The 18,120-nt window shown below is 41.9% G+C and overlaps 1 protein-coding gene across 7 annotated transcripts in view; it reads left to right on the forward strand.

Moving 5' to 3' along the window:
* CPEB3 (cytoplasmic polyadenylation element binding protein 3) overlaps nucleotides 1-18,120 on the forward strand; it is a 182,813-nt gene that overhangs the window by 126,460 nt on the left and 38,233 nt on the right. For all 7 annotated transcript variants that reach the window (XM_080911222.1, XM_080911221.1, XM_080911223.1 and 4 more), the window contains one exon: nucleotides 5,176-5,294. In XM_080911222.1, coding sequence (XP_080767348.1) covers nucleotides 5,176-5,294 — 119 coding nt within the window. The remainder of the gene's footprint in view (nucleotides 1-5,175; nucleotides 5,295-18,120) is intronic.

Genomic DNA, 18,120 nt, shown 5'->3' on the forward strand with positions numbered 1-18,120 from the left:
GTCGTTGTCGATAGAACCCTTGCTCTGTCCAGGGCAGGGCCCTTTTCTGCTGCTGTTCATCTTTGTTGAACCAGTTCCTACCATCATGCTTTGCGCCTCATAGATATTTTTGGTTCTCTTGAAATGAATCCAAAGACAAACCTCCTGAGGCAAACCAGGTAAATCCTCTGACCTGAAACTCAAGGTCAGAGGGAATGTTTGAAACAGACTGCTTGTATCATTAAAAAAATAAATGTGAACCCAGGCAGCTCAGGCTGGAGGTGCCCTTCAGCTCTCTCCGAAAAGAAATGGTGGTTGGGAGCTTGGCTTTTGTGAGGTGAGAGAACTCCCTGCCTGTCCAAGGCTTGGGCCTGTCTTTCTGGGGCTGCTCTGACTGGATCAGAAGTCCATATGTTGGATGGTTAATATTTTATAAATACAAACCAGAACACAGCCCCACATACTGGAATTTTCTTCTTATTTGTGGCCATTACTTGAAACAAGTAAATCACCAATAACATTTTAAAGGCAGGCCACGACAGCAGGTCAGATGACATGATCGCTCGGATTTGGGGAGTCTTCCTGGGCCTGCAAGACCTGGCATCTGTGGCCAGTGAGTTGCAGAGGGAACCCACCAGCTCTCGTAGGCTGCCTGACACTCCCAGTGAAAGAGCCAGAGTCTAAAGCGGGTCAAAGAAGCAGTCTAGGCTGAAAGTGAGACTTAGTTAGAGACTTGGCCTTGCTAAAGAGTCTGCTGTCCTGAGTTGGAGAAAGAACCCAGAGGATGGCCATGTCCAGACCTACTAATGGCAGAAAATGGATCAGCTGTTGAATGTCATCATGGCCTTTGTACGTAACATCTGGCCAGAGAAACCACACAAAAAAACCCCACATAAAGGGTAGAAGGAAGTGCCTGTTGTGAGGGTGGTACTGATGTCCTCATGGGACAGGAAGCCTCAGCACAGCTGCAGTTCTGTTCTTCGTGACAGGCATTACATTAGAGCACAGCGAATCTAGCCTTTGTGCAGACTCAGTACATATCCAAAGATAGCATCTTCTAACTTCGTATTTCTTAGAGACTTAATGAATTTATGTTATTTCCTGTGTCGTCCATTCAAGCACCATTTGAATGAATTCTTGAAGAAGAGATAAAATAAATAGTTTTCCCTTCCATCTCCATGAAGGCATTGTCTGTGGACAAGCAGAAGGAGTTCTGTGTGCAGTAGCTGTGAGCCTTAAAGTCACCTGTTCTCAATTGCAGAGAGGGAGCACTAGGAAACTTGCTGGGTTTCATCTAGTGTGGCTCATTCACAATTCCTAGGTGATGCCCTTTGCCATTTCCCAGTCTGTAGGTGGCAGATTTGTCCTGTTGACTATGTCCTTTGCTATGCAGAAACCTTTCAGTTTCACGAGGTCCCATTTATCAATTCTTGATCTTAGAGCCTGAGCCATTGGAGTTCTGTTCAGGAAATTCCCCCAACATGCCAATGAGTTTGAGGCTCTTTCCCACTTTCTCTTCTATTAGGTTTAGTGTATCTGGTTTTAAGTTCAGATCCTTGATCTACTTGGACCTGAGCTTTGTACAAGGTGACAAATATAGATCTAGTTTCATTTTTCTACATACAGACAGCCAGTTAGACCAGCACCATTTATTGAAGATGCTTTCTTTTTTCCATTGTATATTTTTGGCTTCTTTGTCAAAGATCAAGTGACCATAGATGTGTGGTTTTATTTCTGGGTCTTCAATTCTATTCCACTGCTCTTCCTGTCTGTCTCTGCACCGATACCATGTGGTCTTTATCACTATTGCTCTGTGGTAGATCCGATGGTTATTTCCCCAGCGCTTCTTTTATTGTTAAGAATTGTTTTCGATATTCAAGGTTTTTTGTTTGATTGTTTTTCCAGATGAATTTGAGAATTGCTCTTTCCATGTCTTTGAAGAATTGTGTTGGAATTTTGATGGCAGTTGCATTGAATCTGTAGATTGCTTTTGGAAGGATGGCCATTTTTACTGTTTTAATTCTACCAATCCATGAGGGCGACCAGGAGGGGGATAACAACTGGACTGTAAAAAAAAAGATGAAAGAAAAATAAAAAATAACATAAAAATGCATGAACTATAAAGTCAGCACTGTGAGATAGTGTGATACTCCCATTTACAAAGTGTTTTACATATATTACCCAGCAGGTCGATACTGCTGTAAGATGAAAGCACAAAAAAACATATTCTTCATTTTACAGAAAAAAAGACCTGAGGAGATTCAGATGTTTACTATTAGAGTTCTTGTTTCCAGCACTTTGTTTTTACTCTTTCATAGCAGAGATTTTATTGGTCAAGGAGCAGAGTACACAGACATTCCAAATTCTTATCACATACCCAAACTCTGAAGAGTCACATTGTTCATGTACAGAAATGAGGAGCTACATATTGTTTTCCTTTGAACTTATTCCAGTGATGTTCCAGCCTCAAAGGTGGCAAGTTTCCCTGAGACCTCACATAACAACCAAATGCCCATAATCCTCAGTTCCACCGACTCACAATTTCATGCTACACACAGAACACACTCAAAATTCCCATCTTTCCCAGCACATTGTCACAACTGTTAGGAAAGTGGACGGCCACGACCACAGGCATCGCAGTTCTGACAGGGCAAGGACCAAAGACTGGCTTTCTCACAGAACGTTTTCCACTTCCGCCTGTTTGCCCTTCGCGCCCCTCTTCCCTTTTATCTGCACATTTTTATCTGATGCTTTATCCTTTCCCGTGGCTGTTTTTCGGCTTCGCGTCCACCTTGGCAGGGGCGGGGGCCCACAGGCTCCTGGAGCGGTGCGTGGGCCTGCCTTCGCCGCTCCGTCCACGCTAACCCTCCTCTTGGGCATCATGGCAGCGCGAGGTGGGAAACCGGATGGACACCGGATCCGTCCCGGAGGTGCACTGCCTGGCCGCCACCACACGAACTGCTCAACCTCAAAGCAGCCACTTAATCATTCCCTACAATTCCCTGAACTGTGAACAAGAATTAACGATAGGACCTGCTTTGTAGGCCAGGACGATGGAATGAACACACACAAGGCCTTACATCAGTGTTTGGAGTATCGTAAATGCTCACCAACTGCTAGCGGTCATTATCATACAGTGAACCTTAAGTTAGCAAAAGGCTTGCACCCAGAGCCTGGCCTTGCAACTCCTAATCTAGAATTTTTTGTCATTCCAATGACCAATAGACATGATGATTATAAAGATAATTCTCCTTTAAAAAAGAAAAAGGAACAGAGAAAAGTGTTTGAATCTCCCAACCCAATGCAACAAAAGATGCTTAAGAAGAGAGAGGCACTAAGTATCAGAATTGGATCACTATATTGTGTTTATGCATTAGATTATCATCCTGTGGTACCACAGTTTATATAATTATTACATGTCAGTTTAGAATTATGTCACACGCAAGATGTCAAGGTCCACACTTGTCAGGCCAGTTCTCCAGAAGCCGAAGCAGGAAGAGGTCAAGTTTGAGCTAGCCAGGGTTACACAACCAGTTCTTAGGCAGCCTGGTATAGCCATACCCTGTCTCAACAAGGAACTATCACACACACACACACACACACACACACACACACACACACTTACTTTAAAAAACTAAAAACAATCCACCACTACTGGCTATGTCCATGAAAACTCTTCACTTAATATTGATGTTTGCTGGTCGAGTGAAGATACCATCCATCCCTTAGGGCCAGAGAACCTCTGTCCGGGAAGACAAGGATGAACGAACTAAAAGCCAGAGGATGGAGAGGAGAGCTGTGGCTGCTGTCTTTGGGATATGACATGGTCATTGCATTCATGAACTCACCAGCACTTTGGTTATCTGCATATGACTAAGGCAGTCACAATTCCAGCACACCTCAACTCGGAGCTGAGGAGCTATTAGTGGCTGACGGCTACTGGCAGTGGGCAGTGAACTTTCCCTTGGCAGTGTAGCACTGGTAGTTTGTCATTTCAGTGGATGGCCTCATACCTGTACACATGTGGGCAGGCCTGATTGGACTCAGTAGGTTGTTTTAAAAAGAAGAGGAGGAGGAGGAAGAGGGGGAGAGAGAGGAGAAGGAGAAGAGAGAAGAAGGAAGCAGGAAGAAGGAGGAGGAGAAAGAAGAAAGAAGGAAAGAAAGACAAGCTAAGCCGGGTGGAGACTTGTTGGGAGTTGCAGGAAGGACTGGGAGGTGATACACTTAAAACACATTGTATACACAGAGGGCATTCTCAAAGTGTAAATAATAATAAAACATATCTTTAAAAGCTTTAAGAGAAAAAAATACATGTGTAGTTTGTAGATTCTCTCAGGAGAATATTCCTTGGGGAAACAGCACCAGTCATGTGCAAATACACACCAGCCTGTCGGGCTGTTTAAAAAGCAGCTTCAGGGAAGTATGATTCACATAGTATACAGTTCATCAATTTAATATGTGTTACTCAATAGCTTTCCGTATGTTCACAGGCTTGTACAACCATCAATCACCAGGATCAAGTCCCACCACCCCACCTCTAGCCCTGCCCCCCTCTAGTTATAGGTAGTCATTAATCTGTGTTTTGTCTTGATTTGCATCTTCTGGACATGGTGTTTTGTGTCTGGCTGCTTTCACTTAGCACATGAATTTTAGAGCCCTTCCCTGCTGCACATGAATCAAGACTATTGCTCGCTGGATGGAAATGATACTTATTTCCTGGATACTGTTTGTAGCTTGCACCATTCAGAGTCTACCTTAATGACGAGACCTATTTTGTGGAAATTCCACAGAGGTGTCTGAACTTGCTCCCTTGAGTAGTTCTGAAAATTAAACGAAGTGATGTTAGAGCAACCAGCTCTCACAGTAGCACGTGATTTAATTAAGTAAGATAATTGTCTGTATGCACCAAGTATAGTGCCTACAAAACAGGGTCTCAGGTCCCTTTGCCCTACTTGAATATCCAGGGATTAGTAAGAATTTACTAACAATGAAACAATGGGCATCTTAATTCGTAGTTCAGACTAGTCTGTAACTCCTTATGTAGCTCAGATTAGCACACAAGGCAACTCTCCTGCCTCAGTCCCCTGAGCACTGGGAGTACAGATTGAGCCCCACAGTTGCTACAGCTGATGTTTTACTACAGGTTTGGGGGTGAAGTACTGATTTCTTCCACCCTTTTGTTTCTTTCTCCCCAAGGCTATGCCTTCCTGCTGTTCCAGGAGGAGAGCTCAGTGCAAGCTTTGATAGATGCCTGCCTGGAAGAGGATGGGAAACTGTACCTGTGTGTGTCCAGCCCCACCATCAAGGATAAACCGGTAAGTGACATGTAGCCAGCTGCTGCTTTCCTTCTCCTTATCATGGAAATTCAGTGATTAGGAGCCTAGACCTGGTTTGACCTTGCTATGTAGAGAGCTCAAGGACTGTTGCTGGTGATGAGAAGTTAGCTAGAAAGTACTCAAGTTTCATGTTTCACTCTTGAGACCACGGGTAAATAAATGGGTCCTTGCCATCCACTTAAAGCTTGGTAAGCTCACTGCTATTTAGAAACTCAGAATTGAGGTGAGCAATGCTCTTAGTGGTTCTGGCAGCTCTTTTCTGTCGTTATTTCAGATGAAGGACAGGAGGAATTTCTTTTTTAATGTCCTTGAATGTATGCTTTATGCTGGGTTGTATCCACAGCTACCAGCAGGTCACACTCTAAATGGACAGTTTCAGTGGGGCAGAGAACATGGTAATGAAGCTGTACACAAATGTGTACTCGTCCAGAGTCTGTGGCTAAGAGCCTGTGACTTCTGAGCTATTGTAGCGAGTAGAGAAGGGTCAAGATGGTGTTCCAAGCAGAAGAAAGGAATGTAGTTAACTTGGCCATGGTAGGGATCCATGGGAAGTTGGCAGATGAAGGTAGGATGAGTTTGTGTGTAAAGGCTTAGTCCTTGGGGTGGGAATCTGTAAAAATAGGGATATGGAATGAATGGGCAAAGGGCTAAAGCTCTGTCTAGGGCTAGAGTAGCCACTGCACACTTTCATCATAGATATTGGGGTTCACTTTTTTGGATAAGTATATTCTCAGAGATGTGTCTGTGAAGACCTGGGTTAGATGTCTGAGCTTAAATCTTGACTTTGTTATTTAGTGTTTAAACATATGCCTGGTTCTGAGTACACCATTATGTCATTGGTGAACTATGGTTTTCTCAACTAGAAAACAGGAAAAGCAAGTCATTCTTCCTTGGGTTTTTTGAGAGAAAAATGAATGTAGAAGCATTCAGTAGAGAACAGGTACTTGTACAAACATAACTCTCTGGTGCTAGCAGCCATTTGGGGAGTAGTGCTGTAGTTCAGGACAGGACAGGTAGAGAGCTCAGCCATGTGGCCATATGTTCTGGGAAGAACAGGACTTACAACTGGGATTTGGCCACCTATAAAGAGGAGAATTAATATATAAGTAGAAGAGGGAGTTACTACAGAATGGGGTTATTGAGTCATGGCAGAAATGTTAATACAGAAAAAGATATAAGGATTTTAGACATTATAAAAGTGTCATTGTAATTGTTAAATTCTGGGTCCATTGCCAAATTTTAATAACAGTAATGGCTTTGTTGAATGCTGTGTCTGTGCAGGTGGAGAGACAGTGGTGGGAAAGTCGGGAATTTGAGCTTTATTTTAAAGGTGTGTGCATGGTGTGGGTGACGTGAAGGCTTACTGAGAAGACGGGCCTGTAATACATCATCTGAGTAACAATTAAACCTAAAATCAAGTCCCTTTAGAGTTATGTGAGATTAGAAACTTTCTACCAAATATAGCAGCGAGCCATCTTTAACAGTCAATCTGCAAAGGTTGACTTTTGGACCTAATATATTTCCATACACTTCAAGGTGACTGGCATTCAGTGAGAAGGCAATGAGAGTAAACTAGGAAGGTTATGGTAGAAGTGGTCACATACTGTTAGAGAGGATACAAACACATTTTATACATAAAAAGGCAAAGGGTTAGAGGCAGATGATGATGTAGCTATGCTCACGTTAGAAAACAGAGATGAGGAAACAAGAGGAGCTCAGAGCTCAGAGCCCCATGTCACTGGCTCTGCAGGGGAAGAGGAGAAGATGTCCAGGAGGGCATGCCCTCGCCTGGACAAGATGTATCTTTCAGGAGGAGCAAACTGATGCTTGCAAACATATGTGGTGTGAAGATAGCATTGCTTCCTAGTGTTTACACTTAAGTGTATGCTTTACTCCAGACATTAAGGGCTTTGAAAATAATTAGTATAATCCTCTCTACTAGAAATATTTATGAGAAACTAGCTTTCAATTGTTACTTTACATTTCTACTTGATCAGTTTGCCTTACCTGAGCTTGACACAGAGTTTTACTGCAGATAGATTCTGATAGTGATTATCAAGAACATTCTTATTTGATCTAGCCATACTCAGGATTTCCAGCATTAATAGTTGGGATGAAACAGAGAGAGAAAAACCCTCCCTAAGGGTTACTCTACTTGGATCATGCTTGTTTTAAATCAACCGAATCCCAAACTGATGGGTTTTAGGATATATTAGATAGATGGTTTTGTTCAGTAATTTCCTTCCATTAGATGATTCTATGTGGATTGTCTGTGTATAGCTTTGGGCCTGAAAGGTACCAGAAAGAACTTGTTGGTTGCCTGATTATTTTGATTCTTTGGTCCCAGAGGAAGGAAGGAGAGATTGGCAAGAGCAGGAGCTGCTGTGTGTTCAAGATCTGTAACTTCTTTCTTCTTCAGAAAGGGGAGCTCCACAGTTCATCAGTCCTCCGCACCCCAGATGACAGTAATGTCTGTGTGCTCCCAGGGAGGCACTGTTCTAACAACTGCTCTAAACAACAACAGACTATAGAGCAGGTGTCCTGGATGCGCCCCACAGAGGAAATGGGAGACAGATAGGAGACAGGAAGGCAAGGAGATGGTAATGAGTCTTGTTCTGTTTTGGTTTGAGACTGGGCACTGGGTCTTACCATGGAACTCTGGGTGACTGAGACCAAACTCAAAAGATCTGCCTGTCTCTGCCTTCCAAGTACTGGGACTAAAGACATGCACTACCATGTCTGACAAGGATTCTTGCTTCTAGAATAGACTGGCTAGAGTAATGAGACAGGAAACACCTTGAAAAGAATTTAAACTGTATTACCAAGCTGATGTGTGCTCATGTAGGTTACTTTTGTGGACTATTGCTCGGGTAACATGGTCATTCACTTACACAGCGAAAAACAAAATTAGAGGGAAGAATGATGGGGCAGAGAAGGTGGAATTAGATGCTACTCACTTTTCAGTTCTTTTTCAACTATGTTTTAATTGATTTATTTTATGTGTGTGTATGTGGGGCACCTGTGAAGGTCAAAGGACAACTCTGTAGCATTGGCTCTCTCCTACCATGTTAGTCCTGGGAGTGGAACTCAGGTCATCAAGAGGTGGTGGTTAAGTGTCTACCTGATGAGCCATCTAACCAACCCCTTGTTTCAGTTCTTCATTGTGTCTAGTCATTCTGGTCTCTCTTGGCCTGCTTATGTGCCTGTAGCGGGATTTCTAGCACTTCAGCCATTCTTCCTTAGTTATAGAAACAGTCCAAAGGTTTTTGCCTAGGAGTTGAAAGCTTTCCAGTCTAGCCTCAGTTTCCTTCCTGACCTTTTTTGCTTTTTTTCTGATCTTCATATTTATTTATTTACCTTCCCTTTTCTTTCATGTGTATGTGTGGAGTTCGTGCATGCATGTAGAATGTTTTGATATGTGTGTGTTTGCAAATATGTACATAAGGAGGCATAAGATAAATATTGAAACTCTTTCTCCATCACTCTCTAACATAATCTTTGAAGCAGAGTCTCGATCGGATCTGGTGCTCCACAACCAGGCTAGTCTTGCTAGCCAGCTTATGCCGGGCTCCTCTGTCTCCATTTTCTGAGTCTGAGATTGTAGGCAAACTGACAATCCAACCTGGATTCTAGCAATCTGAACTCCACCCTCCACCTCCCTCCCCTTTACCCTCATATTTTAATCAAACGGAAATATTTTTGTTTCTGTCACAAGGTCAAATTCCTACCCTTACTTCAAAACCCTTCTCAAATGCTATGAACTTTCCACTGATTATTTTACTGTCTATAACAAATTATACCTCCTATAGCAGCTATCAAAACAAACAAATGAACAAGAAAAATCTTTCCAAAACATTAAACTGGAAAAAGTAGGTAAAGGCTTTTGTAGGGCACTTGGATTGACTGCCTCATCTTTCTGCTCATGGCGAATCTACTAAGATCATGTCATTTTCCATGTGCTGCCTGCTGAGCCCGAACTTTAGTTTTGTCTTGGTTCAGTTAAGTCTGGGTTTGTAGATCCATCTTGGCTAAGTCATATTGTCATGTCCCACCTAGGAAGTCATTAACAGCTTTTACTTTGATTTCCTTATTTGTTCTTTTAATTCTTAATCTTGATCATGATTTGACCACCTTCTTCCAAGAGTTTCTCCAAAGAAGGAATTCCTTGTCTGAAATAAGAGTAGGGTACCTCCTGTTTTGCTCTTAGTCTATGAACTTGCAAGTGAATCCAGAGCTTCTTAGAGCTTGAGTCTTTGGATGCTCTATGCCTGTTCCACAAAGGTAAAGTGGCAGTTCTATATAGCCAGGGTGCCACATAGAGACCAGTGAGCAAGACAGCCAATGCTTTCCTTCAGGAACTGCATTCAGAGTTACCTAAGTGTAGTCTAAAGAGCACATGGCCAGTCTACAGCCATCTTGAAAGTCTCACCATTGACTGCACTTGTGCATTTTATATTAAGTTTCTCCTTTAATTAAAAGTTCCTTATCCCACAGATATCTGAGAGACATTGATTTTATTCAGGCTGTAAAAAAATCTTACAATATACAAAACATTTGTATAATATTCTCTGACCCTGCATTTTATAGCCCTGATTTGGATATGGCACTTGTATAGATCATTGTGAAATCAGTTATTTGAAACTCTATCAGGCAGTAGGCTTCCTCCTGGGAAAAACTCAGTAACCTGATTGTGTTTTATTTTATTTTTATTTTTAACTATGTGTGTTTGCTATCTATGAGTAGGTTTATGCACATAAGTGTAGTGCCCTGTTAAGGTCAAAAGAGGGCATCACCCCCTGGAGCTGTAGGCACTTGCTGGCTTGTCTACTGTGGGTTCTGGGAATCAAACTCAGCCAAACTTGGCCAGTGCAGCAAATGCTCTTAACTACTGAGCCATGGCGCCTCCAGACCCTCAGCCCACATGTTTATGTGTGAATCCCTCTAGCCATTAACAGCTGTCCCTTGTTAGTACCATGGAGCTATAAACACACACGTATGCAGACATTGGACCAAATTGTTTTGCTTGGGTACACAATTGTTTGAGACACAAATCTGGAATTTAAAATAGCCAAATAGCCAAATAACAGAGCTAGTTCCATTGCTAATCAGGGGCAAGGGGCAGAGGGTGGGGTGGGGGGAGACTGTGTTTTGTCAGTAGATCAAGGAATAATGTATTAGCCATTTCTTTTTTTCTTTCTGGAGGTGATAGTACATGCATGGAGGACCGTGGTCATTCCAGGCAAGTCCTCTACTACTGAGCCTTCAGCCACTACTGGTCATTTCTGATGCACAAGAGGATAGGCAGAATCGAGTTTGGAGAGAAGAAAGTGGTTGCTTACTAGTAGAAATACGTTTTCAGCCCACCATGAAGCTGTGGCTCCAGCCAATGGCCTAGAGGACAGGAAACCTCACAGATTTGCAATGTAGCTAATATGGAACTAGATAAGCCTGGATTTCAGTCTTGAAATGACTGGATTTTTATGATTATTAGGTTATTGGTCCCACAAGTTTAAGTAATTTTTATTGCATGTGATTATAGTAAGGTTAAGTGTGACTATAGAAAATACATAGGTATTTTCTTTTACTTTCTCTTAATGGGTATTAGTTTACAAGGAGTTCATATGCTTTTAAAAAAGTCACCTAAGAACTGGCTCAGTAGTTGAGAGGACTGGCTGCTCTTGCAGAGGACTAGGGTTCGATTCCTAGCACCAACATGGCAGCTTACAACCATCTGTAACTTCAGTTCCAGGGCATCCAATGCCTTCTTCTGCCCTCTACACCATCTAAAGTACACGCAGTACACAGACATGTAAGAAAACACTCATACATATTAAATAAGTAAATAGGTGAATATTTTTAAAAGGATTTCATCATCTTAATCCAAAATATAAATTCATAATAAAGTTTGTGCCATCTTGGGGAACAAAATAAAAGAAAATGTATATAGTTCAGAAATGTACTTAGGTGTGAAAGGTTGCTAGTCATTTCAAAACCCAATCAGCTGTCATGTTTTCTAAGTGACATTTGGGGATGATGAGCACAAAGTCATTCTGATAACACGCTATGACTAGAGTACTCACTAGTGACTACCACAGTGTATTCCCATGCCCCTGGAAGTTGAATGAGGAGTATGTTCTAAGAGCTGTGGAAGGGCAGTAGCCAAGCTGGGTGTGGTGGTGCCTGCCCGTAATCCCAGTACTTGGGAGGCCAGACCAAGGTCTTGAGGTTGAGAACAGAGTGGGCTGCACAGCGAGACTCTCTCCAAAAGGTGATGCAGAGGAAAGAGTGCCCATAATTTCTCAAATCTGCACATAGAGTTTATTAAGGCTGGACACTTTACTGGGCAGTTGGGCAGATGTATGAGCTCAGCCTCAAAGGACCCTAGCATAACAGCAGGAATGTGTGTGACAGGAAAATGAGCGAAGGGGCCACAGGAACTCTGAGAGAGATTTCGCAGGGAATATTTAAGATTGGCAGTCATGGACAGAGAAGAATGTACAAATGTTATGACTCGGTCAGAAAAGCTTTTGGGGTGGGGAGCCTTTCTTTATAGGAAAGTGTTTGCTTGTAGCATTTAATTCATAATGGCTCTACTATCATAAAGATATCTACTAACTAAACTGTAGTGAATGGGTGTATATTATATAATCACTTTGTTCATTCTCCTCTTTTTTTTTTTTTTTTTTTTTTTTGGCTAAGCATCCCTATGAAAGAGTACACTAATGCCATGCTTCGTTCATGGTTTAAGGTCCTGAGGGGCTGTGAAGCCTTGCATGGAGCAGACACTACAGCTTAGTGCAAGTTGCAGGGCTTACCTTACTGTACCTGGACTAAGCTTGGTGGAGCTCCTGGAACATTCTGGAAACACAAAATAGAATTTCCCAGTATGAGTTTTTTGCTACCTGTCTAGAAATTTGGCTCTTTTGATGAAGTGCTCTGGGGCCTTCTTTTGTCTGAGGACCAGTTAGACTAATGGTTCTCAGCCTTCCTAATGCCGTGACCCTTTGATACAGTGCCTCATGTTTGCTACTTCATAACTGATTTTTCTAATGTTATGAATTGTAGATATCTGTGTTTTCTGATGGTCTTAGGTGACCCCTGTGAAAGAGTCATTCCCCCCCTAAACAGATTACAACCCATAAATTGAGAACAGCTGGGCTAAGGTTAGAGTTACAGCTTTTGGCCTGTGGCCCCAGAGTTATGTAGGATACAGAACTCTTACCAAAGCCAAGGACTGACTGATCATCTATCAGGTGCAGTTCCTTCCACTTCTCCTGAGAGCCATTGGTAGAGAAGAACACTTGAGAATAATAAATAGCGTCTACTCCTGGAAATTGGCTGATTCATTTATTACTACCCAAGAAATGAAAATTAGCTCAAAATGAAATACCAAATATGTATGTGCTTTGAAAAGTTTAATCCCCAAATACTGCTGCTCTGGCTGTTAGTTTCTATGTTTAGTAATAAAAGGAGCTCTCACACCATGAAAGAGGCAAAGATACTTCACAAACTATAAACGCTCTGCTTCTGCTGGCTCTCTGTTTCTACTGTCACACTTCAGCGATTTGGTGAGGGCTGTGGTACTTAAAATAGAATTGCTGACAGCTGACATGGGTCGGAGTCCATCACTTCAACTGACCCGTTACAGCTATATGTCAGGGGATTTGGTTTGCTGACTCATCCTGGCTGTGAGGATGAATTGGGACGCTGCCACTTGCTGTGGAGCGCATTCCTGATGGTTCTGCACTATTGTCATTCTGTTCCATGTAAAATAAAAGGATTGTAGGATTAGGGGGAGAAAATAGTCTTTTCTTGAAGAACTGGAATTTGAAGGGTATGGGGGTGGGGGGGACAAGAACCCAGGAAATCTGAAAGGGGTTTAGTGTTGACAGTGTCTCAGCTCTGAGCTTTTTTTGTAGGCGAGAACTCAGGCAGGTGGCTGGGGAGGGGTATCAACTGTGGTTCCTGAGGTGACCATGGATCTGCAGGGCTGACTTTTGATCCTTTGGGAAAGACAGGTGTAACAAGATACCTTGCAGTAGGATATTTGTGTGGTGTTTGTAACCTACAGTGGGAACCAGAAGAGTGAAGGATAAAGCAAGGTATTCCGAATGAGGGCCTAGAATCGGTGATCTGTGGATATCAAAATGCTAATTTGAGCTAATAGAGAATCCTAGAATTGTAGGAAGGCTAAATGATATTTTTAAACACACACACACACCCCAAAACAAAGAACTTGAAGCCCTGAAGCCCTTTTCTGTTTTCTTTCCTTCACTTCCCTTCCTTCCCCTTCCCCTTCTTTACCCTGCCCTGTCCCTCTCTCCCTCTCTCCCTCTTCCCCTCCCCATACCCCTCCCCATTTCACTTCCCCTTCCCCCTCCCCCCTCCCCCCTTCCTCTCTTTCTTTCAAGACAGGGTCACAAGACAGCAACACTGGCTGGCCTGGAACCACCAGGCTCAAAGGGCAGATCTTTGCCTGTCTCTTCCTCCCTGTTGGGATTAAAGGCCTGTGCCAATGTGTAAGGCCATTGTGTTTTCTTTTATTCTGTGATTTAAGATAAAACAAAAATGTACATTTACATTTTAATTTGGATGTTTTTGTTAATTTTCATTGAACTTTTTTTTAACTAGTGATTTTTATATGCCTTCAGTCTAAACAAGTGATCCATGTTACATTTCTTAATGTTTTTCTTAGTAGTTGGCTTGCTCTTAATTCTATTAATCACCTTTAGTTTTAAGTAAATAAAATTTTAGTTTTTAATGTCCACCCATGCTTAATATTTTATTCTTTATTGATAGTAAATATACCTAAACTGATTTGGTGACATATATTCAATGAGGGTTAGTCTGAGAACTTTTAATTCTTTGGACAGCTGTCTAATATTTAAATATATTAACAATTTACTAATATTACATTTACTCTTAACTACTTAGTTAATTTCTATAGAAGTAACCTTTTCAAAACAATAACAGTTCATCACTTAATAGTGTCCTTTGGCATAGGACGGTGATGTCCAAATGTGAACATTAGTAGGTGTTATGTTTTAAAATTGCATAGAAATAACTTGGAATATGCTGTGTTTAGCAATGTTGAACAGATTTCTTGCCTGTAGTCTTCCTTTTTTGATTAATTACATCAAAGAGTTCCCTGGAACACTCAAGAAGAGAATCTACAATTTTTCCCAAACAGCAGTTGTCTGACACAGCAACCCCAAGGGCATGTGTTCTGTAGAAGATACATTGAGAGACCTCAGAGGGGGGAATTCACACTTTCACCAATAACTGTGGGTTTTATTAGTGTTGCATTCCTTCAAAGTTACTCTGTGGCACAAATAAATGTTTATACCAGCAAACTTTGTGTAAAAAGATTACTGCTTCAGAAGATAAGAATTTAGAAGACACATAGTTCAGCCAAACATAGATTTCACGGTCCTCAGGAGAGCCTTCATAGGAATGCATAATTTAAAAAGGAAACTAAAAGAAAATAGGTTTTGTATTTTTCTTTTACGAATGCTGGTTGAGCATTGCCTCTACCAGGGGCACGAGTTGTGTGGCAGTAGCTTGTGTTTCAGAGGGAGCAGCCACTGTGAGAGGGAGAGCCTCAGTCCACTCCCACAATGCAGAGTGTGCTGATGCTGGCCTATGTCAACTTGTCTTTAGTTCTGCGGGCGCCAGCTCTGAGCAGCTGTTTTCCTGGCTGCATCTGGGAAGTGTGGGTTTCGTGAATAGGGTTGATCAGCACTGTGTCCTAAGCCTTCTTCTTGTGTTTTTACCTAAGCTGTAAAGCCAAGGATACAGAAAGGAGTGGAGTTGTGTGGTGAGATGACGAGGTAGTGGTGGAAGGAAGACCATCATCAGGAAGGTTCTAGGTCTTCTATAGTATCCCTTTGACCAGCCGAAGCATATAGCTATTATAGAAGGCGTAATGTGTTTCCTGCATGTTTGTGAGATGAAACCAAATAGCTCTCTATGGAAAAGTCATGGGTCTTATTTTCATTTTGAAACGAAGTGACATGTTACCAGTTGTATTCAGGAGTGCACAACAATGACCTTAGCTAGCTGGGAAGTTGAGCCTGGGGGCTGAACTCAGGAGTTTATGAGACCACCCTGGGTTGGGGGGATAGTGACCATGACCAAAGTCAGCTAACAGTGTGCAAGTCCGTAAGCTACCATAATGGCTTTGTTAGAAGTCAGGCTGGAAGAGGGGCGCTGTGCAGGAGGCACATCCCTTTTCTTGAACTGATAGCACTAGAACCATTATCCCTCCAATATCAGGAAATTATCACCTTTATAATTAAAAATTAGTGATGCTCCCTCTTGAAAGCATGAGACCACCTTTGTGGGAAATCTCAAGGAAGCAGTGATTTAGTCCAGCAGAGCACATCTTACAGAATGACACTGGGTTTTCTCGTACTGTGAGGGGATCACATTCTGTAGCGCTAACAGAATGGTTAACAGGCTCATGTTTTCAGAGGCTAAGGAAGAATTGAAAGTTTTGTGGGTTTTTGCTTTCTAGTAAGAGAAAAAGTATTATAAAAGAAAAAAAAAAAAAAAAGCCTATGCTGAGGTAAGGTAAACCTACCATTTGAAAAGCTGTGTGGATTGTTTCTAAGGAACAGTACCAGTTTTAGAAAAGCCGGGGGCAGACAAAAGCAGTTTGGCAAGGCAGGAGTACCAGGCTTGCTGAGCTCAGCCACTGAGACCAGAAATGAATTCTGTGAGTATTAAAATATGAAAATTCTGTCTGACGTGTTCCTTTGGATGGCTCGATACAGAGATGGCCCTGAGGGTCTGCAAGGGGAGGGAAGGGAAATGATGATGTGGTGACCCTCCAGGAGAGGCTGAAGGTGGCATGGGACTGAGAAAAGGCAAAGCAAAGGGTGGTTCCAACAGATAAATAGGGACCTGTGGGTGGTAAAGAGGAGTCCTGGAAGCTGCTAGGGGTTGGACCCTCAGAAGCTGCTGTCATTGGCTTCTCCCCTGTGTTCTGTTTAATGTTTCTGTCTCTAGAATAAAATAAATGCTCATTTCATTTAAAATAAAATATGAAAATCCACCTGTTTTGTATCCCATCTTAACCGGAGAGGGACGGATGATGGGTGATAGGCATTAATTTCTTCAGGGCAAACACCAGTGGCCACCCCTCTGGGGACAGTGTCACCCTTACCTTGTAGGGTAGAAAGGGCAGCATTGCTTTTGCTTTGTTTGTTTTAAACTGTTCTTTGTAATCCAGTCATGATTAAAAGGAATTTGCTTTAAGGGTGAGCTAATAAGATACTTCATTTCTCAGTGTATGATAAATAATACAAACTATGGGCAGAAAATGAAGAATCCAAATAAAAAGAAATCCTGTGGTCAGTGGGTGAAGATGCTTGACGATGCTGAATGCAAGCCTCACATCCTGAGGTCTGTCCTCAGAACCCACAGAAAGCCGGAAGGAGAGAACTGACTCCAAAAGTTATCATCTGACTTCTACACTCATCTGATATGCATGCCTTTGTATATACACACCACACACGCACGCACACACACACACGCCTGAATAAGAAAGTTTTTAAGACATTTAGAAAAGGGCTGGAGAGACGGCTCAGTGGTTAGGAGCACCGACTGCTCGTTGAGAGGCTCTGAATTCAATTCCCAGCAACCACATGGTGGCTCCCAACCATCTGTAATGGGATCTGGTGCGTCTGAAGACAGCTACAGCGTGCTCATGTACATAAATAAATACATCTTTAAAAAAAAAAAATTTAGAAAAGAGAATAAGCTGTAATGGTTTCTTTGTATATTCTTTAAACTTTTATGGATTAGTGAGATGACACAACAGTTAAAGGTGCTTGGCACAACACCTACTGCCACAGAACTGACATAGTAAAAACAGAGAAAACCAACTCCTGCAGCAATGGCTCCCTTCCCACTCTCCGTCCTCCATCTCTGTCTCTCTCCTCTCCTCCCACTGTGTGTGTGTGTGTGTCCATCTTGTCTCTTGCATGTGTGTTCATACACACACATTGGCCTTTATTCAACCAACCTGTGTAGACAAACCAATTTAATAATTAGACACTATTTTCAGTGTTTGCTGTCTCTGTGACTGTTTGCTAACTTGAGTGTTAATCTGCGCTATGTCATTCTTTGAAAGGTAAATGTGTTTTTTTTTTTTAAACGACTTTATTTTGCAAAACAAAGATAAATGTAAAGATTTTAAACATTTTTTGCTTAAAATTATACATTTTTGTCAGTACTGTTTTTTCAGACATTAAAATAAATTTTACATAAAACCATGTGAATATGTTTTTTAGTCAGTACTTGATTTTTTTCAAGGGCTTGACAGTATGCATTGAAAACCTACTAGTTGCAATAAGCGTAAAGTACATGCAAAACAAAACGCAACATGGAAATAGTCAAAGTCTTCTTGTTTTGTGAATATATGTATATTTTTTGTTTTCTTTATTTCTTGGACTTCATACAGTCTGTGAGTTGTTTCTGGGGGAGTGCAAGCCTCTGGGGTTAGCATCCCACTATCAGTGACTGCATATTATGTCTGTTCTTTTGTGACTGGGTTATCTCACTCAGGATGATCTTCTCTAGATGCAGCCATTTTCTTAAGAATTTGGTTAAGTCATTGTTTCTGGTGGCTGAGTAGTATTCCATTGTGTATATGTACCACAATTTTTGTATCCATTCGTCTTCTGAAGGACATCTGGGTTCCTTCCAGCTTCTGGCTATTATAAATAGAGCCGCTATGAACATTGTGGTGCATATATCTTTGTTGTGTATTAAAGTGTCTCTGGGGTATATGCCCAGAAGT

The sequence above is a fragment of the Micromys minutus genome (genome assembly GCF_963924665.1).
Source record: "Micromys minutus genome assembly, chromosome: 2".
In the NCBI taxonomy this organism is placed as follows: domain Eukaryota; kingdom Metazoa; phylum Chordata; class Mammalia; order Rodentia; family Muridae; genus Micromys; species Micromys minutus.